The 22,400-nt window shown below is 52.2% G+C and overlaps 1 protein-coding gene across 1 annotated transcript in view; it reads left to right on the forward strand.

Moving 5' to 3' along the window:
* The window catches only part of PNLDC1 (PARN like ribonuclease domain containing exonuclease 1), a gene marked incomplete at both ends in the record, with an annotated part of 28,525 nt that extends 6,125 nt beyond the window's left edge, over positions 1-22,400 (forward strand). Inside the window, 14 exons of the mRNA XM_080700693.1 lie at positions 87-175; positions 2,804-2,904; positions 5,297-5,373; positions 5,790-5,933; positions 8,920-8,989; positions 11,741-11,826; positions 13,841-13,896; positions 17,327-17,391; positions 17,804-17,857; positions 17,952-17,994; positions 19,224-19,323; positions 19,888-20,063; positions 20,192-20,290; positions 22,337-22,400. Coding sequence (XP_080556819.1) covers positions 87-175; positions 2,804-2,904; positions 5,297-5,373; positions 5,790-5,933; positions 8,920-8,989; positions 11,741-11,826; positions 13,841-13,896; positions 17,327-17,391; positions 17,804-17,857; positions 17,952-17,994; positions 19,224-19,323; positions 19,888-20,063; positions 20,192-20,290; positions 22,337-22,400 — 1,224 coding nt within the window. The remainder of the gene's footprint in view (positions 1-86; positions 176-2,803; positions 2,905-5,296; positions 5,374-5,789; positions 5,934-8,919; positions 8,990-11,740; positions 11,827-13,840; positions 13,897-17,326; positions 17,392-17,803; positions 17,858-17,951; positions 17,995-19,223; positions 19,324-19,887; positions 20,064-20,191; positions 20,291-22,336) is intronic.

Genomic DNA, 22,400 nt, shown 5'->3' on the forward strand with positions numbered 1-22,400 from the left:
CAGGCGGCGCCTTCTCTCTCATCCGCGCTCTGCTGCCGGGCTGGAGACGCCTCTCACCAGTCTCCCTGCTCTCTTCCTGTCTTCAGTTTCTCAAGAATGGAATCCCCTACATGAATGAAGAGCAGGAGAAGAAAATCAGGCACAGCATCCTGACGGGGACCTGGAGGGTTCGCAGGTAGGGCCCGTTTCTCCATCGCCTTTGGGTTTTTTGTTTTGTTTTTCTGGTATCGGGGATTGAACCCAGGGGCTTTCTGCCTCCAAGCTACACCTCCAGCTCTCTTTTTTTGTGTGTTCTTTTTAAAAAAAATTTTTTTTTGGCGGTACTGGGTTTAGAACCAGGGGGTGGGGGCTACCTCTGCGCTCTACTCTCAGCCGATTTTTTTATTCTTTATTTTTTATTTATTTATTTTTTTGGTTGTTGCTTTTGTGGTACTGGAAATGGAACCCAGGAGCATTCTACTTCCGAGCTACACCCCCAGCCCTACTTTTTAGTCTTTTTATTTCTGAAACAGTCTCCCTGGGTTACGAAGGGCCTCCCTAAGTAGCTGAGGCTGTCCGTGAACTGCAATCCTCCTGTCTCAGCCTACCAAATGGTGGGGTTACAAGCGTGTGCCACCACTCCCAGCTGTATTCTTTATTTTGAAACAGGGTCTCACTAAGTTATGGAGGGCCTCACGAGTTGCTGAGGCTGGCCCCAAACTTGCCATCCTCCTGTCTCAGCCTCCCGAGTGCTGGGATGACAAGCGTGTGTCGCCATGCCCGGCTGCCTTTGGGTTTGTCACCAGCTTCCCGTGGGTGGGCGTGCTGGCTCCAGACGTGCGGTGACCTTGCCACCCACACATGGCGGGAGTCGTGTGGCCGTGGTGGTCCTCTGCCTGCCGAGAACAGCCTTCCTGCCTTCTCTAGGCTTTTGCCTCCCCTGTGAGCTCCTCATGGAATCGAGCATTTAGGGCTTATTTTTATATTTATTGATTTACTTTCGTGGTGCCGAGGCTTGAACCCAGAGGAATTCTTCCTTTGAGCTACATCCCCAGGCCAATTTTATTTCTTATTTGAAAACAGGGTCTCGCTAGGTTGATGAGAATCTCACTGCTTGCTGAGGCTGTCCTTGAACCTGCAGTCCTCCTGTCTCGGCCTCCCAAGTACTGAGATTACCAGCGTATGCCACCACACTCGGTAATTTTAGTGTTTATAAATGAAAAAGAAACGAACTCAGAATTTGGTAAAGAGCAATTCCATCCCTGGACCAGCGGGGGAAGTGGCTCTGTTGGACTTGCGGTGAGATGTCACCGGACTCTCAGCGACTGGTCTCCAGAGGGATTCTCCGGGTCTCTCCCAAGTGGCCTCCCCGTGCAGGACACGCAGGGCGCTCCCCCAGGCTTGGCTCTGTTGCCCCGTGTGCCCGGCCTGCTGCGTGGCTCACCTGGGCCCCAGAGGTGGGACCGCGGCCCCTGTGCTGGTCCTGGGCCCCCAGGCTGGCTGTGTGAGGGCCAGGAGTGACAGGGCTGAGGGCCCGTGGCGGCCGGCCAGCCGGGAGCCTGGGTCACGGCCAGCCGGTGCTGCGGCCAGCTCGCAGCTGGTTTTGCGCGAGTCAGGTAAGCCCCGTGGGCTTTGGGCTCTTCACCTGAGAAGGAAGGGGACGGATTAGACAGCCTGTAGCTCTGACCGTGCGGATTGGTTGCACATGGTCTAGATTACAATCCGGGCTAACGTGAAGGGCTTCTGTTGTGTTTCTATATCCTTGGTGTTATTTTCCATATAAAAATACAGGGAAAACAACTTGTGAGGGAAAAACAATTTTTGCCTTTTTAAGTCTTTTAATGCTAGGGATTGAACCCAGGGGTGCTCTACGACACCCCCAGCCGTATAGTATATGTTTACTTGGAAACGGTCTCGCTGAGTTGCTGATGCTGGCTTTGCGTCTGCAGTCCTTCCTCGGCCTTCCAAGGACTGGAATTGCAGGTGTGCATCGCCATGCCTGGCCTAGCCCTTTAAGTTTTTTTTTTGAAACAGGATTTTTCAAATTTATTTTGAAACAGTTACTGAGAGTCACTGAATTGCTGAGGCAGCCTCGAACTTTCTATCCTCCTTTCTCAGCCTCCCAAGTACTAGAATTATAGATATGCACCACCAGGCCCAGCACAATTTGGCGTATTAATCTTCTGCCATTTTCGAATGTTGGGGAAGATCCTTCTTTAATCCCAAAAGCGGTGTGTTTTTATATTTCCCACCCAGGAGCAGAGGGTGTCCCAGAGTCCTTGTCTTTTGCCTTAAGTTCCCAGTGGCGTTTCGCACCTGGGGAAGCTCCGTAGGGAAGACAGTCCTGCTGGCCATGCTTGTGTTGACCAGAGCCCCCTTCCTTGTCCCTCTGCCCAGCCCAGCCTGGGGAGGCAGCCAGGGCTCGAGGGCATCCTGGGACGAATGTAGGCCAAGGCCTTGCCTGCCTTCTGCACAGGGCCTGGAGAACATGTGTGCATGCGTGTGTGTGTGTGCATGTGTTAGAACCCAGGGCATTCTAACTCTGAGCTACACCCCAACCCTGTTTTATTTTTTATTTCAAAACAAGTTCTCATTAAATTGAGGCTGGCCTCAAACCTGTGATCCTCCCATCTCAGCCTCCCAAGTACTGGGCTTAGGGGCATGCGGGAATGCACACTGCACCCGGCTACGGGTGATCTTTTTGAGCCCGTTTTCATCATGAGATCAGTGTTAACTCCCAAGGCTCCTGAGACCTTTCTTGTTAGCCTTTTCTTGGGACTCTGGCGTGGTTTGTGCCAACAGTTCTTTCCCGTGCTGTTCCCAGCTCTCTGGATAAAGACCAAATCAAGGTGGTGATTGACGAGGTGACGCGGTGGCTGGACCTGGCTGAGGAAGGCGACCAGATGACCCTGCCTGGCATCGCTGGTAGGCGTCGTTGCTCCCGGCCTGGGCACGGGAGATGGGTTGTGACCGGTTGTCGTCGCTTATCAGGAGTCTGGGGACACGTTCGTCTTCTCAAAAATTCTGGATTCACTGCTTTCTCCCCATAAAATAGAATTTTCTTTCTTTGCTTTTCTCTTTGAGTTTTGTTTGTACTGAGGATTGAACTCAGGAGTGTTTTACCTGTAAGCTATACCCTTCAGCCGTATTTGATTTATTTATTTTGTGGTCCTGGGGTTGTACCTAGGGGTGGTCTATCTCTGAGTTTAATTTTTATTTTGAAACACGGTCTCACTAGGTCGAGAGTCTCACTATTTGCTGAGGCCGTTCTTGAACCTGGGATCCTCCTGTCGCAGCCTCCTGAGTACTGGGATTGCAGGTGTGCGCCACCACCCGATGGAAGATAACTTGTACTGGCAAGAACTAACTGTGGTTATTTAGACATGGGGACTTGTGGTCATTTTTTCAAATTAAAGTAAGCCTATCCCCTCAAGGAAAATAACTCAGTATTTGGCAGTGATAAATTTAAAGCTTTCAATAAAAATAAGACTTTTGCATCACTTACCTCTGCCACCACAGGCTTGTCAGCCCACGTGGAGGCCTTTATGATAAGGACAGTGGCCACAGGTGCGGGCGTCTTTTGTTACTGTATAGTGAACCCTGGGAACACTCGGAGGATCTGCACAGTTCTGCAAACCAGTGTTTCCAGATCACCTCTGCACGAGGTTAAAAATCGTGGGTGAAAAATTCACTCCGGGTGTGAGATAGGCGTTTCGTAAACGGCCAGAGAGTTCCAGAATGACGGCTTCAAGTCACACGGCAGCCCGACTGCGGGAGACGACCACGTGTTGAAGTTTATGTAGAATCAAAAAGAACATCCCCGGCCGGGCTGGTGGCGCACGCTCGTAATCCCCGCGCTTGGGAGGCTCAGACCGGAAGATCGTGCAGGTTCAAAGCCAGCCTCAGCTGCTTAGTGAGGCTCTCAGCAACGTAGTGAGACCCTGTTTCAAAAAAAACAAAAAAAAAAAATCTGGGTGCGTAGCCCGGAGGTAGAAGGCCTCAGTTGTTTGATGAAGCTGGCAGCGCTCTCCCTGCGTTTTCACTACAAATCTGCTCCAGGCTAGATTTTCTTCATCTGCTTCCACAGCACACCCCAGATCAATTGCAGAAGCAGATGATTCCGGCCAGATGCTAGAGACTTACAAAAACGTGAAATAACGTCGCTCTTTTATTTTTAAAATTTGAAAGACGGTCTCGCTGAGTTGTCGAGGGTCTCGCTGAGTTGCTGAGGCTGGTCTTGAACCAGTGATTCACCTGTCTTATCCTCCCGAGTACTGGGATTACAGACATGTGCCTCTGCACTTGGTACAATGTCCCTCTTCTCACTAATTTTTTGTTTTTTTAATCTTATTTTTGTTGGCATATAATGGCCTTTTTATTATTTTATAAGAAGACTTGAGCCGGGAGTGGTGGCGTATGCTTGTAATCTCAGCGTTTGGGAGGCTGAAACAGGAGAATCACGATTGCCAGGCAGCCTTAGCTACTTAGGCCCTTTGCAACTCGGTGAGACACTGTTTAAAAATAAAGAATAAAAAATAAGGCTGGGGTGTAGCTCCGAGGTCAAATGCCCCTGGGTTCCATCCCCAGTACCAAAAAAAAAAAAAAAAAAGAACTTGGGGTGTGTGTGTGTGTGTGTGTGTGTGTGTGTGTGTGTGTGTTTGGCGGGTCTGGGAATGGAACCCAGGGGCATTCTACCTCCGAGCTACATCCCCTGCCCTATTTTTTATTTATTTTGAAATTGAGTCTCACTAAGTTGCAGAGGGCCTCACTAAGTAGCTGAGGCTGTCCATGAACTGTGATCCTCCGGTCTCAGCCTCCCGAATGCTGGGATTATAAGCATGCACAACCATGCCTGGCTTGATGTGTGTTTTTTATTTTTATTTATTTATTTATTTATTTTGGTGGTACTGGGCTTTTCTCCCTCTGGGCTATACTCCCAGACCTATTTTATACTTTATTTGGCTGGCTTCGAACCATTGCGATCCTCCTGTCTCAGCCTCCCAAGCGCTGGGATTACAAGCGTGAGCCACCGTGCCCAGCGATGTGTTTTTTAAACTGAGAGTTTTTAACTTCTAACATGGTTAATACCAAAGCTATAACCCGCAGAAACAGAAGCTGGCACCCATAATCTGGGAGCATCCCTGGGACAGAAGCTTTGGGAATGTGGCCAGGCCTGCCCTGCCACGCGGCTTGGGGCCGGGGACCTCGAGAGCTGCCCTCGCACGTGGTCCGCCAGCCCCGTGTCCTGGGGCCTCTCTGCTGGTCTCCCCTCCGGCTTCTCGAGGCTGGACGTGCGCCTCGTGTCTCCTTATTACAGGGTTCCAGGCCTTTGAGGTCCAACTGGTGCTGAGGCAGGCCCTCCCCAACATCTGGACGGTGCTCAAAGGCCAGGGGGTAAGTCTTCCCTGGAAGGGGCGCCTCAGCATCTTCACCGCCTCTCTCTCCCTCTGCCAAGCCGGCCTCTGTGCGGGTCTGCTTGCCTGCCTCCTACCTTCCCTTCCTTCTCTTCCTTCCTTTTTCCCTTCCTCTCTTCCTTCCTTCCCCCCCCCCCTTTTTTTTTTTTTGGTGGCACTGGGGATGGAACCCAGGGGCATTTTACTTCTAAGCTACACCTCTTTTTTATTCTTTATTTTTGAGACAGGATCTTACTAAATTGCTGAGGGCCTCATTAAGTTGCCAAGGCTGGTTTTAAAGCTTCCCAAGTACTAGGATTACAAGCGTGTGCCGCCACGCCCAGCTCCCTTCCCCAGTTTTTAGGCTCCCTTCCCAGTAATCTAGAGCTGGGGGCTGGTCTCCCTCCTTCATTTCAGGTGGTAGTGAAGAAGGTGAGTCAGGAGCACCGCTGGTATCTCGAGCACACCTCCTGCGACCGGGCCAGCTGCTGGAAGGAACAAATTCTTCTCTCTGCCAGGGGTTTCTCCGTCTTTTTTCAGATGCTGGTAGAAGCTCAGAAGGTTAGTGCCGCAGACTTGGCTCAGTCCAAATGGAGATCCCACTCGCGATCGAATCAATCTCAGAAAAGATGGGGGAGGATAGGGTGCCGTACTGCAGCCACTTATCTGCAGCGATCCTTTCCCCTCTAGGAAATAAATTTATTTAAGTTCCTATTTACGGCACTTCTGGAAAGAATCTGACATGGATCAATGCTTCTTGTGCAATCGAACACTTTATTCTAGACACAAGATTTTTTATATTTCCCCATTTCCCCATGATTCTCTAGAAGAAAAGTGCAAACACCCAAAATACAATAGTGAGATATACATGCAAATTACCAACCCTGAACAAGACAAAAGTAAGGCCTGTGACATCACAGGTCCTTGTGATTGAAATCAGTCCCATGACCCCAGGTGGGTCTTGTGCTCCGAGTCAGCCCCTTTGGCCTTGCAGCTGCAGAGGCTTTTAGTGGGCAAATTCCAGAAGAACAAAAGTCACACCCAAAATCACTTGAGGAGTCCAGTTTTTAAGAGTTTTCTTTAACCCTTTTGGAACTTTTATTCCTAGGGCTTAGTCCAATGTCCTTCTCTATCTAGCAACCTCCTTTGGGCTGAATGGGGGACGAAGTCCGAGATTCCAGCTTTCATACATGTAGTTGGCGTAGGGAAATCCGTGTACCTTTATGATGATTTAGAGGGTTTCGATGAATGTCTGCTGGATTTTGTCTGCAATACCCTCTGCTGTCTGAAAGCTTAAGCAAGCTCATAACACAGTTTAGTAGGTAAACACCAAGAAATAACATGAAGTTTTTAGATTTGGTTGTCAGATGTACTTCTCTAGCAGCTGAGCACTTTTCCTCAAGCGATAGGCTTATTAGAAGCCTTTTCCTCTTTTTAATAATCCATTTCCTCACCACACTCCTTCTGTAACCTGCTTTTAATCTTTCTAATTCCTTTCTTTCCCATTTGGGACAATCTTAGGATAAGCTCCTCTTCATACAAAAATGCTTTCTTATTCTCACCATATTTTCTTTCTTTCACATTTACACATCTATTTTATCTGTCCTTTGTTCTGACATAGCTATTTTAACCAGGTGGTGTCGCCCTGTCTCCAGGCAGCGCTATCACTAGGTGCAAAGGTCAAGATTCCTTCTAGCCCTTGGCTCTATTGTACTGGTTAGAATGAAGGTCAAAGATAGGGAGGAGTTCTGCATTTGTAATTACTGACTGGAATGCTGCCACTGCATCTAAATTCTACCTAGATTTTATTACCATTTGAACAAAGCCGAGGACGTTTAGAGGCTCAGACAAATTACCAGAAACTTTATTTTCCACGGACTCAGTTTCTCTCACAGTCCTGATCTTACACCACCGGAGCAATTCGTGTGGAGAGTTAAAAGAATCATTACTAAAAGAATAATAGTTATGAAAGAATATCTAAAAGTGGGAAGTACTTTGGCCAGAGACCACACCTTCTCTCGGGGCTTATTTCTCGTGTTGAGATTTTGCCTATTGGCTGCATGAGTGATTTTCATGCAGATGCCGAGAGAGCTGGTGTCTGCAGGTTAGGAAAGATTTTTCTTCTCAGCCTTTCACAGGATTTTGTATTTTTGGCCATCAATGTGGAAGAATCCTTTGAAAATAAAATGATGTTTCTTAGCTGGGTGTGGTGGTGCACGTGTGTAATCCCAGCATTTGGGAGGCTGAGACTGGAGGATCATGGTTTGCGGCCAGCCTCAGCTATTACTTAGGCCCTTTGCAACTCAGTGAGACCCTGTTTCAAAAAGTAAAGAATAAAAAATAGGGCTGGGGTGTAGCTCAGAGGTAGAATGCCCCTGGGTTTCTGGGTTTCATCCCCAGTACTGCAAAAAAAAAAATAATAATAATCAGTTTCTTAAGATGAATCATTCTTTCTTATTGATAATTGGTTCTTAGCCAGGTGTGGTGGTGCAAGCCTGTAATCTCAGAACTTGGGAGGCTGAGAGGAGGAGGATCACAGGTTCAAGGACAGCATCAGCAATGTAGAGACTCTCAGCCAACCAGTGAGAACCTATTTCTAAACAAAAAATAAAATGGGGGGGGGGCGGAGAGCAGGTGTGGTGGCACAGTAATCCCAGCATTTGGGAGGCTGAGACCAGAGGTCGTGGTTCAAGAACAGCCTCAGCTGAGACCGGAGGATCACTGATTAGCAGACAGCCACAGCTACTTAGGCCCTTTGCAACCTAGTGAGACCTGGTTTCAAAGTAAAGAATAAAAAAAATAGGGCTGGTGGTATAGCTCAGACTTAGAATGCCGCTGGGTTCCATTTCCAGTACCACAAAAATAAATAAATAAAATAAAAATGAAATGGGGCTGGGGTGTAGTTCAGAGGTAGAACAATCCTACATGTAATCCCTGGTACAAAAAAAAAAAAAAGATAATTGACTTCCAGGATCTAATCATGCTTTTACCAAATCATGATGGGTTAGTTTGGGGTAAAGCTATCTATGTGAAATGTTACTATTTCTCCGCTCCTTTCAGTAACCTAGGACTTTAAATTTTATTATTTTTTTAGTACTGGGGATGGAACCCAGGCGCATTTTACCTCCAAGCTACATCTCCAGTCCTAATTTTTATTATTATTTTTTGAAACAGGGTCTCACTGAGTTGCAAAGGGCCTCATTAAGTAGCTGAGGCTGTCTTCAAACCAGGATCCTCCTGTCTCAGCCTCCCGAATGCTTGGATTACAAGCGTGCGCCACACGCCTGGCTCAATTTTAATTACCTAAAACTACTTGGGAACTATGTGCATGGCTTCACAGTGTAGATGATCAGTGTGGAGCTGCCTCGGGGCCCTCCGCAATCTGCATTGCCTTACAAGGTGCAGAAGAGGGGGAGGCCGGGGTTCTCAGGTGACCAGGACTGCCCTGGGGCCTGGCGCTCCCTCCCTGGCAGGGAGCCGCTGTGGGCTGTCTGCCTGTATTATTTGTAAGTCTCCTCTCTCTCCCCTGTGGATTTCCTCCAAGCAGCCCCTTGTGGGACACAACATGATGATGGACCTGCTGCATCTGCACGAGAAGTTCTTCAGGCCGCTCCCAGGTGGGACGAGCTGGTTGGCTCCCTCCATTCCTCCCCGCTGCCCTGGGCTGGTCCTCCCCGTGCCTGCGGGCGGCTTCTGGAGGGGTCCAGCAGAGTGCTGTTCTCAGACCTGTGTTGTCACCCTCTTCCTCTGCGGAGACTAGGCGCCTTCCTCCAAGGAGAAAGCCTAGATTTGAATCGGTGTCCCGCCCCCACTGCTGAGGTCGCTCAGGCTCCTCGTGCACAATTTGGCACAATCCAAAACATGCAGGATGGGAGTGGTGGTTTATCCTTTAACCCCAGTACTTGGGAGGCTGAGAAAGGGAGGCTTACAGGTTCAAGGACAGCCCCAGGGAAGTAGCGAGGCTCTCAGCCCAGAGAGACCCTGTTTTAAAAAATAAAAGTAGCCAGGCATGGAGGCACACGCTTGAATTCCCAGCATTTGGAAGGTTGAGACAGGAGGTTTGTGGTTCACAGACAGCCTCAGCTACTTAGTGAGGCCCTTTGCAACTCAGTGAGACCCTGTTTCAAAGAGTTAAAAATAAGGCTGGGGGTGTAGGTCAGAGATAGAATGCTCCTGGGTTCTGTTTCCAGCACGGCAAAAATAAATAAATATAAAAAATGTGTATATGGCTGGGGTATAGCTCAGAGGTAGAGTGCCCCAGATAATGGACGCCATGTGTCTTAGGGCTAATGTCTTAAGGCTCTACCTCTTTTCCATTGATTCTGTTGTTGGACACAGTAGCGCAGCTGGTGGGTGAAGCCAGGACCCCAGAGTCCACGTGGAGTCCACGTCCACCCCTGGTTACCTGTGTGGCCTCCGACAGGTTACTGCTCCTTCTCTGGTCACCTGTAAGACAGGAGAGTGGTTGTGGGATTAATTAAATTACTTCATAGGCAGAGAATACAAGATTAACAGGGGTAAGAAAGCTCTGGGAGAGATTTCTCAAGAATTTATTAAATACTGAGTCGAAAATGGTAGCACATGCCTGTAATCCCAGTTGTTGGGAGGCTGAGACAAGAGGATCGCAGGTTTGTGGCCAGCCTCAGCAACTTAGCGAGACCATCTGCGACTTAGACCTTGTTTCAAAATAAAAAATAGGACTGGAAGGTGAGAGGTAGAATGCCCCGCCTTAAGTCCCCGGTGCCACACACAAAGAATTGATACAGCCTCCAGGTTTGAGAGAACTGGGAGCACATTAGGGATAAAATGACCTACATACCCTCAGCAAACCCGAGCAAGCCGCCAAAGAGAATCCTCACGGTGCAAGGGAGGAAGAGGCCTCTTCTGTGGCGGCCACGGGGCCCTCGGTGACTGACAGGCCTGTGGTTCCCATAGGAGAGGCTGTAACCCTGAGGCGCCGGCGGGGCTGCGGCACAGATTGGGTGTCTCACCAGTGGGAAATCTTTACCTGTCAGTCTGAGATAAGTCCTATCCAGGAGAAGAATTGACAGGAGCCGCCTTTGGGGAAGAAGAAACAGGAGGGTGGCAGGAAGAGGGGTGCAGGGGCTTTTTGTTTGGAGGTGTGTGTTGTGGGTTGTTTATTTTTTGATTGAACCCAGGGACATTCTACCTCCAAGCTACACAGCCAGCCCTATTTTAATTTTGAAGCAGGGTCTCACTAGGTTGAGAATCTCACTACTTGCTGAGGCTGCCTGACACCTGCAATCCTCCAGTCTCAGCCTCTCAAGTACTGGGGTTACAAGCATGCACCGCAGCTCAAGGGTGTTATGTTTTTTGTTTTTGGGTTTTTTTTTTTTTTTTTGGTGGTACTGGGGGTGGAATCCAGAGGCTATCTACCTCCGGGCTATACTCCCAGACCTTTTTCTTTTTTTCTTTTAATTTTATTTGGAAACAGGGTCTCACTAAGTTGCTGAGAGCCTCACTAAGTAGCTGAGGCTGACTTTGAACCCGTGTGATCCTCCTGTCTCCACCTCCCAAGCGCGGGGATTACAAGCGTGCGCCACCACGCCCGGCCTGAATAGTTATTTTTTTAATATTTATTTATTTATTGTGGTACTAGGGATGGAGCCTAGGGGCATATTATCTCCGAGCTACACCCCCAGCCCTATTTCCCTATTTTTAAATTTTTATTTTTATTTATTTATTTTTTTTTATTATTTATTTTTTTTTGGTGGTACCGGGGTTCCTGGAAGCCCTTCTACCTCCAGGCTACACTCCCAGACCTACTTTTACATTTTTATTTGGAAACAGGGTCTCCTAAACCAGCGCGCGCGGCTGGCTTCGAACCTGCGCGATCCTCCTGTCTCCGCCTCCCAAGCAAGGGGATTACAGGCGTGTGCCGCCACGCCCGGCTTATTTATTATTTTGAAACAGGGTCTCACTGAGTTGCAAAGGGCCTCACTAAGTAGCTGAGAGTGGCCTCGAACCACAATCCTCCTGTCTCAGCCTCCCAGATGCTGGGATTACAAATGTGCGCCACCACGCCCGGCTTGAACAGTCATTGTTAATGATTGTTTCATGTCTGCGTTTCCAAATAACCCGTGTCTCCTCTTATCCCATTGGCCAGCACTTCTCATATTAGCCGTCCTCTTGTTAGCTGATGCTGAGAGAAGCTGGAGTTGAACGGAGATTAAAAGTGGTCGTGGCAGCTCGGTGCGAGATTAGACATCCCCAGTGAACAGGACAGAGGATGTTTCCAGTTCCTGTTTGTTTGCTTTGCTAATCAGCCTTGTGGCAAGCTAGGTTAGAGGATGGTTCCTTTGCGTTTTTACCAACAGACTCACTCCCTGCCTGGCTCTTTCCCTCAGAGAGTTACGACCAGTTTAAGCAGAACATCCACAAGCTGTTTCCTGTCCTCATCGACACCAAGAACGTGACGAAGGACGTCTGGAAGGTACGGGCCGCCTGGGGGCGCTGCCCGCCCTCGGAGCTTCCTCCCTCTGTTTGGAGCCTTTTCCTTGAACGCGCCTCTTAGAGAACCAGTCACGGCGTCCTTTCCTGTTGCGGCACCTGTGGGTCATCGAATGGCTTTACATAGGCTTTTTTCCATCCCTCATTTGAATTCCCCTGCGTGACGTATTGCTACATGATTAGTGTGCTTTAGGTTGGACATGGAACGATTTCTCCCGGTAAACGTTCGTGACGTGCTTAAACAGCACTAGCGTAGGGGCCCTCTCCAAAGGTCCTTCCTAAGAAAGAACCTTTGCTGGACCCTTTGGTGAGGATGGCCCGGTGGGGTTTCGAAAGCTTCCCAGGAGATTCTCAGGTCGTCCAGGGCATGTACTCTGTGTGGAAAAGGAAAAGACCCAGGTGGTTCAAATGCCTCTGAGGAGTCAAACTGAGGAATGGAGAAAGGGAGTCGGATCAGTGTTTTAAAACTCGGGTACAGCCGGGCGTGGTGGCGCACGCTTGTAATCCCAGCATTTGGGAGATTGAGACAGGAGGCCCAAGGTTCTCGGACAGCCTCAGCCACTTAGTGAGGCCCTTTGCATTTCAGTAAGTCCCTGTTTCAAAATAAAGAATAAAAATAGGGCTGGGGGTATAGCTGGAAGGTAGAATGCCCCTGGGTTTCATCCCCAGCACTACAAAACACACCCCAGAACAACAACAAAAACACTAGGGTGCAGTGGTACGTGACTATAATCCCAGCTACTCAAAAGACCGAGGCAGGAGGGTTTTAAGGTTCAAGGCTAGCCTGGGCAACGGAGCAAGACCCTGTTCAGAACAAAAAGGGACGGGGATGTACCTCAGTGGTAAGAGTGGCCTTGGGTTCAGTTGCCAATGTCGGGGTGGGGAGATGAAGGCTTAAAATGAATTGTTCAGTGCCAGGCGTGGTGGGCACGCTTGTAATCCCCGCACTTGGGAGGTGGAGACAGGAGGATCGCGCAGGTTTGAAGCCAGCCGCACTGGTTTAAGAGACCCTGTTTCCAAGTAAAAATAAAATAGGTCTGGGAGTGTAGCTCGGAGGTAGAAGGGCTTCCAGAAACCCCAGCACCACACACACACACACACATAAAAAAAGGTAAAATGAATTGTTCAAGCTGGGCATGGTGGTGCATGCTTGTAATCCCCGCGCTTGGGAGGCTGAGACAGGAGGACTGCACAGGTTCAAAGCCAGCCTCAGATACTTAGTGAGGCTCTCAGCAACATAGTGAGACCCTGTTTCCAAATAAAAAGTATAAAATAGGTCTGGGAGTATAGACTGGAGGTAGAAAAGCCCCTGGGTTCCACCCCTAGTAACACACACACACACACAAATTGTTCAAGAAGTGAGCCACAAAGCCAGGCGTGGTGGCGCACACTTGTGATCCCAGTACTTGGGAGGCAGAGATAGGAGGATCGCTCTGGTTCTAAGTCAGCCGCAGCAGCTTAGTGAGGCTCTCAGTAACTTAGACCCTGTTTCCAAATAAAATATAAAATACGTCTGGGGGTATAGCCCAGAGGTAGAAGAGCCCTGGGTTCCAACCCCAGTAACACACACACACACACACAAAAAAAAAAAAAAAAAAAAAAAAGGAAAGAAAAAGAAAGGGAGCCACAAAACCAGGCGCGGGCGCTCGGTGCTCTCTGACCACGGGCGCTGTTCCTCTCACTCCATGGATTTCTGGCTTGGTGAGCTCCTAGCACTTGGTAAGCTGCCGCGCCCCGGCCGTCTCCTCCCCAGAGCGCCCGCCTCAGGCCTGGGGCTCCGTGCTTGGAGGAGTCCCTCACCACCTGCTAAGGAGGCGGTGTGCGTTGGGTTGGTGGGCACCTGTTGCTAGCTGGATCCTGGGTCGGGGCAGTCGGGTGCTGGGGAGGAAGAGGTGGTGTTAGGAGTCGCCATCTCCCGGTCACCAGGTGGCATTTGGAAGGGCATTTGGATGGGCAGAGGGGCAAATGTCCTCCCGCCGCGTTTTCTGCCACTTTAGGAACTGCGTTTCCCGCGTGTGTCCAACCTCTCGGAGGTGTACGAGGTGCTGAGCAGGTGAGCGGGCGTTTCCGGAGCTGCTGCTGAGGGGGTCTGCGATCGCCGCGGGCGCGTGGCCCCCGGGTCTGGCGGGTGCTCTTCCTGCTCCTGGCGGGGCTGCGGTCCCCATGCTTCCTCACCTGGAGCCGCCTGGCCCCCGTTTCCAAGAAGAGAACAAGAGCCCAGAGGCAGGAGCTCTCTGGCCCTGCCTCCCCACGCCCAGGGGAGTTCTGCTTTACTTCTCTCGTTCTGGTGGTCTCTTCTGTGACAGCAGACAGAGCCCCTCTGCGTGAGCAGCCAGGCCGTCAGGGCCGGCTCCCATCCTCTGCTCCCTGGCTCTGTGCTCCCTGCTGCTCTCCATCCCTTCCCCAGGGCCTCTGTCTCCCTCTTTCATCTCTCTGAGTATCAACACATTAACATTTAAAATGCAAAACCGGCCTGGAGTGGTGGTGCAGGCTTGTTCTCCCAGCATTTGGGAGGCTGAGACAGGCTCCCTGTTTGCGGACAGCCTCAGCTACTATTTAGTGAGGCCCTTTGCAACTTAGTGAGACCCTGTTTCAAAATAAAGAAGAAAAAATCGGGCTGGGAGTGTAGCTCAGAGGTAGAATGTACTGGGTTCAATCCCTGTTACAAAACAAAAACCACTTTTTGGGCTCTCCACTCGGCCACTCACCACCTGAACCTTGTGGTGTGGGTGGGGACGGGTGGAGCGAGGGTCCCTGTGCTACTGGAGGGAATGTGTGGTGAGGCGCTAACCCTGCTGCTTCCTGACCTGGCCAAGCTCCCCTTTGCAGCAGGTCCCTCTAGTGGCCTCCAGGCCACCTCTGCACTAGGATTTTCTTTTTCTTTTTACTTTTTTTTTGTGCGGGTCTGGGGATAGAATCCAGAGACATTCGACCTCCAAGCTACACCCCCTGCCCATTTTTTTATTCTCTATTTTGAAACAGTGTCTCACTGAGTTGCAGAGGGCCTCACTAAGTAGCTGATGCTGTCCGCGAACTGTGGTCCTCCAGTCTCAGCCTCCCAAATGCTGGGATCACAAGCGTGCGCCACCACGCCCGGCTTGCACTCAGGTTTGCTGGCAGCCACCCAGCACCCCTCACTGGTGGTCTGAGTCACAGGATGATGCTTGCCTGGCATTTGGAGCAGAGGCCTGTTTCAGGGGTGCCTGGCTGTGCTGGTTGGTGGGGCTCTTTCTCCTCCCTCCACTGTATGGCGCTCTCTCCCAGCTTTCTCTTCTGCCGGGTGCAGCCATGTGGGGCTTCTCATTCGTTTCTGTCATTGTCGTCGTCGTCGTTGTCTTCTCCTCGTTTTTTTTTTTTTTTTTCCCAGCATTACGTATAGAACCCAGGGGCATTCTACCTCCGAGCTACACCTCCAGCCCTATTATTTATTTATTTATTTATTTATTGCGAGCCTGGGAATAGAATCCAGAGGCATTTGACCTCTGAGCTACACCTCCTGCCCTATTTTTATTTATTTAATTAACTTATTTTTTGCGGGTCTGGGAATGGAATACAGGGGCATTCTACCTCCAAGCTACACCCCAGCCCTATTATTTATTTATTTATTTATTTATTTATTATGGGTCTGGGAATGGAATCCAGGGGCATTTGACCTCCAAGCTATACCCCCTGCCCTATTTTTTATTCTTTATTTTGAAACAGGGTCTCATTGAGTTGCAAAGGGCCTCACTAAGTAGCTGAGACTGTTTGAGAACTGGGATCCCCGTCTCAGCCTTCTGAATGCTGAGATTACAAGTGTGCACCACCATGCTAGGCTTTCCTCTTAATTTATATCTCGGGCTCCTCCTCAGCTGCCCTCTGGCTCAGTACTGAGTTCAGGGTGGCCCCACCCATCCCTTGCTGCAGGCACCACCTCCTGGGCGGGGTGGGCTCAGCCACAGCACCTCCCTGCCTGGGCCCAGCTGCCCCTCATATTCCTTCCCACTGGCGGAGCCTCAGCTTGACGTTCAGCTGTCTCTCAAACCTATCAGTCAGTGGTTAGCCTTTGTGGTACCAAGCACAGTACTGGGGGCTGTGGGTTCGTGAGTTGGGGGCGAGAGAGAGAGAGAGAGAGAGAGAGAGAGAGAGAGAGAGAGAGAGAGAGAGATTGATTGATTCATTTTGTCTTAAAATGCGCAGGCTCTGGTTCTGGGCTTCCTGGGTTTCAATCCCAGCTTTCCAACTCAGTGATCATAAGTTCCTTTGAGAGAATTGTTCCCTTTCTGCTTCAGTTTCACAGACACCTGTGAGATGTGAATAAACACCTCGGCAGCCTTCAGGGCGGCCATGAGGATTCACCTTGTAGGACGAGGGCAGCGGCCTCGGCACTAGCCCTCCATGTTACTTAATGTTGTTTGTCGTTGTTGACAGTCCACGTGACCCACCATAATAGGTCCCTCAGGACGTAGGCACAGCATCACCTGCTCCACAGGGGAGGACGCAGGGTTCAGGGAGGTGCTGAAGGACTGCGTGGGGAAGCAGACGTAGCGCGGGCTTCCTGGCTGTCAGATGCCGTCACTGCCCCGAGGCCCAGAACCAAGTGGCCCCAGAGCTGAGCGCCTGTGTCTACCCGGTCATCAAGTCCAGGATATTGTGCCATAGTCTCTATAAAATCCCTCCCTTCCTGTGCTCTGGGGACCACTGCCATCGCTTAGGTGGTATCTGTCATCGGTCATGATGGCGGCCGTCTCTGGTACCCAGCCTGTGGTTCTGGCCGGGTGCTTCCTGCAGCCCCCACTTGTTGCAGGGCCCCCTCCCACAGCGCCTGCTCGGCCACTCCGCTCCTTTCTGTCTGCCCTCCCCTCTGCTTGACATGCCCGTCACAGCCTCGTCCCTTCAGCCAGTTGCTTGCTGCGGCTCAGGACTCCTCGGCTGTTTCAGGAGGCCTACCTCCACTGCGGGGTGCAGACCTTGCGTTGATAGTGGGGGGACCTGGCTATCTTGGGCCACCAGACAGCAGGCTCCAGAGGAGCTAGCCTTCTGTGGGTCTGCGTGGCTGGGCGCAGGCGGGGCACGTGCTGAATACCCAGGACGGTCCAGTTGGAGCCCCTGGCCTGCTGATGTCTTCCCACTCTGTGGCCTACTTACCAAGACCTTATCCCTCCATCCAGATCTGTGCCTTAAGAAAACGTACATGTCAGCCAGGTGTGGTGGTGCACGCTTGTAATCCCAGCATTTGGGAGGCTGAGATGGGAGGATCGCAATTCGTGAGCAGCCTCAGTTACTTAGTGAGGTCCTTTGCAACTCAATGAGACCCTGTTTCAAAATAAAGAGTAAAAAATAGGGCTGGGGATGTCATTTGGAGGTAGAATGCCCCTGGGTTCCATCTCCAATATGGCAAAAAGAAATATCCATGTCAAGGACATTATAACTTCTGGGGCTCAGGGAGAACAAGAGGGATTCTTTACATCAGGTTGTTCTTTATCCCATTTCCCCTCTAATAGTAACTTAAATCCCACCAAGAACTCTGCGCCAGTGATTGTCCACGCAAGCAGATGTGAAAAATATGGTACGTGCCCCGAGCCCCGGTGCGCACTGTGGCTGAGCCAGGCTTTGCCCGGCCCGGGTCTCCCCAGGCTGCAGGCTGGGGGTCCCCCTACAGCCTGCCTTGCCCCACGCCATCTGACTCCTGCCTGGAGACGCACATCCCAGGATGCCTCCGAGGCCCGGGGGCTGCCATTGCCTCCTTGGTGAGGGGTCAGGCTGCCCGGAAGCTCCCTCTCGGTTCTGGTTCTCTGCGTGTGTGGAGGACCGGGTGAAGCTGGTTGTGAGCCGGGGAAGGGCGTGTCTGGGGGCTGGGGGCGTGCTCAGGATGCAGGTGCTCTGGACATCGCACCAGGGGGCGGGGGAGAGACTTCTTTCCCAGGCAGGCTCTCTGATGGCTGTTTGACATCTCTCCTCCCAATGGGAAAATGCTTCAGCCGAGACAAAGTGCCCCCACGAAGCGGCGTACGATGCCTTCCTCTGCGGGTCTGGTGAGTTTCCCATCCTCGGGGCAGGGCTGCGGGAGTCAGGAGTTTGCATATTGACGAAGCCGGAGGCCTGTGACATCTCTGGTTTTCTTTGCAGTTCTCCTGAAAGTGGCGCACCTGCTGCTGTGGAGGGTGCGCAGGTAAGGGGGGCTCCTTCCTCTCCTCACCCCAGCGCGGGGTGAGCCCTTGAGAGCCAAGGCCCACAGGCTCCCAGGGCCACCAGAGGAGGAGGACGTGCGGTGTGTGCGGCGGCCTTCCTCCCGGGAGCCCTAAGCGCAGCACGGGGATAATTCATTGCGTCGGGTCCCCAGCAGCAGGGCTGGACTTGGGCTCCTGTGCTGCTTCAGTACTTCCCGGCTCGTGCGTTAGCTGTGCAGCCTCCGTGTATTCCTCTAGCTGTAAAGAGTGGAGAGGTAGGAGGATGACGGATTCAGGCAAGACACATCCTTGGGGTTCACATAGTCAGGCCAGGGGTTAGGAGAGTGACCTGGAGTAAGACCTCAAGCAGAGGTTCATGAACCCGCAGCTCGGATGCGTGTCCGAGGCCTGCAGCACCGGGCGCGTGTGCGGCAGGCACAGGTGTGCTGCCGTGCTCTGCACCCGTCCTGGGGCGCGCTGCACTGTGGGCTCAGAGGCCCAGTTCTGCAGGACCAGCTTAGAGGAAGGTATTGGGCCTGCAGTCGGTTAACCTGGCTACTGCCCGTATTTGTGCACATAAATACAAACACTCCTTGGCACGTTGGTGTGCGTTTTGTAACTTACATGGGGAGACCTCCAGCACGCCTTCCTCCCTCCTGTGGCTCGACAGAGTTGAAGCGCTCGCTGGTGTGTGGTGTGTGGCGGGAAGGGTAGAAGCTCGGGTGGCGGGCACCTGCGTGCCTCGGCCCGGGCCTCACGCCTTTGTCCCTTCAATCCTCACCACCTGAAAGCTGCCCTGGGCTTGGAGAAGTCGCAGTGGTCCAGGTCTGCCCGGCTCCCTGGCCTGCGCCTCTCCCGGGGCCTGCGAAGGGCTTGGTGGCCGGCGGTAGAACGAAGCTGAGGGTCCAGGGATAATGGAGCGCCATCATCACCAGGGTGATGAGGAGGAGCCTCCTCCAGTGGTGGCTCCTGGCTCATGCTCAGGGCCTGTTGACAGTGCTGGTCAGCAGAGGAATCGTCACGGCTGTGGCCAGCAGAGGCTGACCCTCCCAAGCTCGGCTCTGGCCTGGGTCCTGGGTCCTCTTTGAAAGTGGCCAGCTAGGGAAGCCCGCAACCTGAGCCCCATGATGGCGCGGGGCGGGCGTGCTGCCTGCTGCGTCCTCCCCCGCGCCGTCGCCAGGTCTCTGGCCACGGCGCCCTGAGTGCGGCGGGCTTTTCTCTGGTCTTGCAGCAACTGCCCCCTGCCCGAACCCTCCTTCCCGCAGTACCTCGACATCCTGGCTCCTTACGTGAACCAAGTGAATCTTATTCGAGCCGGGGTCCCTAAAATCGTGAGTAGGCCCCCTTTCCGGGGTCCCTAAAATCGTGAGCAGGCCCCCTTTCGCCGTGCCCTCTGAGGCTTGCGGTGGGAGGTGGCTGCTGTTCCCTGGGCTAGAGGAATTCTGAGAGCAGCGGGCTAGGAGCTAGGGAGATGTCCACACCTCACGCTTCCTCTGTGCTTGTCTGTCAAAGCCCCATATGGACTGTGAGCTCCGTCCATCCTTCTTCCCTTTCTTTTATTTTTTTGTGGTACTGAGGGTGGAGCCTAGGGACGTTCCACCTTCAAGCTACACCCCCAGCCCTATTTTTTTCTTCTTTATTCTGCAACAGGGTCTCACTGAGTTGTGGAGGGCCTCACTAAGTAGCTGAGGCAGGCCGTGACCGGGACCCTCCTGTCTCGGCCTCCTCCCGAGTGCTGGGATGACAAGTGTGCGCCCCCACGCCCGGCCCCATCCTCCTCTTCTGCTTCTACCAGCTCCAAACAGTCTTTTTTAGCCTCTTAAAGCATTTTCAAATCACATAATATACCAGTAAAAACTAGAAAGTCAGTTTCTCTAGTTTTTCGTGTTTTCTAGAATTTTTCCGGCCCAGATTACCCCAGTATCCGGCCGCCCATCCTCATCCTCACGGTCAGGAGGTGGCCTGGGATCAGTGAGCAGCAGGTCTACCACGAGTTCCAGAATCTCTGCAAGTTCGACGTCAGGCGGCTCACGGGCAGCCAGTTCCTGCTGCTCACCAATAAGTTTAAGGAGTAGGTGCCTCGGCCCACTGCCCTCCATCCCCGCCACCCACCGCCGTCACTCTCCGCCCTCACCCCCAGCCCCGGTGGCCGTCGGTGGGGCCTCGGTGCCTGGCTGACGGACGTGCTTGCTTTGGCAGTGCCCGCAGTATCTTGAAGGAGTACAGGTGCCACCCGACACTGCAGGTCTCCCTGTACCGCTACTGGAGACATTCTCCGGACATCAATTGCGTGCTACAGTAAGTGACAGCTCAGGCCGCCCCAAGGCTGGCTGTGGCCCGAGTGGAGCACAGCTCACTGGCTAGCATGGGTGGTTAGTGGTTGTGTCTGATGTACTGACTTGCAGGCTGTGCTGGGCGTTCCCCAGTGGAGCGCAGGCATGGGGCTGTCGTAGGTCTGGGATTCATCAGTGAGCAAAACTTAAGTCTCTGCCAGCGGAAGGCAGTGAAGGAGTGTAATAAACAAGGGGCTTGCCCTCTCCACACACAAGCACATGTTTATTAAAGATGAGAAAGCCGGCGTGGGGGCGCACGCTTGTCATCCCAGCACTTGGGAGGCTGAGACAGGAGGATTGTGGTTCACGGCCAGCCTCAGCTACTTAGTGAGGCCCTCTGCAACTCAGTGAGACCCTCTTTCAAAATAAAGAATAGAGAACCAGGCGTGGTGGCACACGCTTATAATCCCAATACTTGGGAGGCTGAGACAAGAGGATTGTGCAGGTTCAAAGCCAGCCTCGGCTACTTAGTGAGACCCTGTTTCCAAATAAAATATAAAAAAGGTCTGGGAGTATAGTCCAAAGGTAAAAAGCCTCTGGGTTCCACCTCTAGCAACACACACACACACACACACACACAAAAGAGCTGGGTATGGTGGTGCATGCTTGTAATCCCAGCATTAGGGAGGCTAAGACAGGAGGATCTGAGTTCAAGGACAGCCTCAGATACTTAGTGAGGTCCTCTGCAACTTAGATCTTGTTTCAAAATAAAGAATAAAAAATAGGGAGGAGGCTGTAGCTCAGAGGTAGAATGTCCCTGGGTTCCATCCCCAGTGCCACACACACACACACACACACACACACAAAATAAAAATAAAAAGTAGGACTGGGGGTATAGCTTGGAGGTAGAATGCTCCTGAGCTCCATGCCCAGTACTGCAAAATAATAAAAAAAAAGTTTATTAAAATGAGAGAGCACCAAGTGTGGTGGCGCACGCTTGTAATCCCCGCGCTTGGGAAGTGGAGACAAGGGGATATCACAGGTTCAAAGCCAGCCTCAGCTACTTAGTGAGGCTCTCAGCAACTTAGTGAGACCCTGTTTCCAAATAAAGTATAAAATAGGTCTGGGAGTATAGCCAGGAGGTAGAAAAGCCCCTGGGTTCCACCCCCAGTACCCCCAAAAAATAAATAAAAGAGAGAGGACCGGGCACAATGGCACACGCCTATAATCCTGGCACTTGGGAGGCTGGGACAGGAGGTTTTCAGATTCAAGGCTGTCACTTAGACTCCATTTTAAAATAAAAAGGCTGGGGTATAACTCAGAGGTAGAGCATTTTGGGTTCAATTCCCAGTACAAAATAAGTAAAAATGCGAGAAGGTGGGGAGGTGTGTGGCCTGTTGCTGACCCGTGAGGTCACTGCCCCCACCCAGGCAAACACCAGCAAGGAGGGAGCGGGGCGAGAGGAGGGGGCTTCTGGGCTGAGGACTGTGGGCTTCAGTCCTGGGAGAAGTGGGTGGGGGTCGCTGGGGGCCAGGCAGAGGAGACACACGATCAGCGGGCGTTGCAGACGCCCAGATGGGCTGGGCGGGCCAGGGTGTGCACCGGCATCAGGAAGCAAGCCTGCAGCCGCCTCTCGGTGCGGCCGTGGCGTGGTCCAGCCTGGTGGCAGTGCGGGAGGTGAGACCCGAGAAGGGAAGAGTGCGTGAGAGGTTCGCGGCCTGAGCCGCTGAGAAGGCGGCTGGCGGTCGCTGGAGCTTACGAGCGGTCTGGCTGACTCGACGGGAGCCTGATCTATCGTGGAGAGCATTGTGTGAAAAATGGCCGGTTCTTAGGCAGCCCTTTGTCCTGCCAACCTCTGATCCCAGTCACTAGGGGAGGTAGACTGTGCTTCCAGAGCCATTGGCCCCAGAGGCGGAAGCTCCTGGTTGGTACCAGGTGTGTGATCTAAGAAAGGGCCTCTGGGTGAACAGTCTCCAGACAGAAGGGCGCGCCATGTCCCTGGCTTGTCAACTGCCAGGCGCAGGGCTGCCCTGCCCCGCCCCGCGCCTCTGACCACGGCCTTGTCTTGCAGAGTCTGTGGCGTGGTCGGCACCTGGGCCCTGCTGGCGTTTTTCCTGGGCAGACCCAGGCCCTGA

The sequence above is a fragment of the Muscardinus avellanarius genome, assembly GCF_963383645.1.
Source record: "Muscardinus avellanarius genome assembly, chromosome: 8".
NCBI classification, from domain to species: Eukaryota; Metazoa; Chordata; class Mammalia; order Rodentia; family Gliridae; genus Muscardinus; species Muscardinus avellanarius.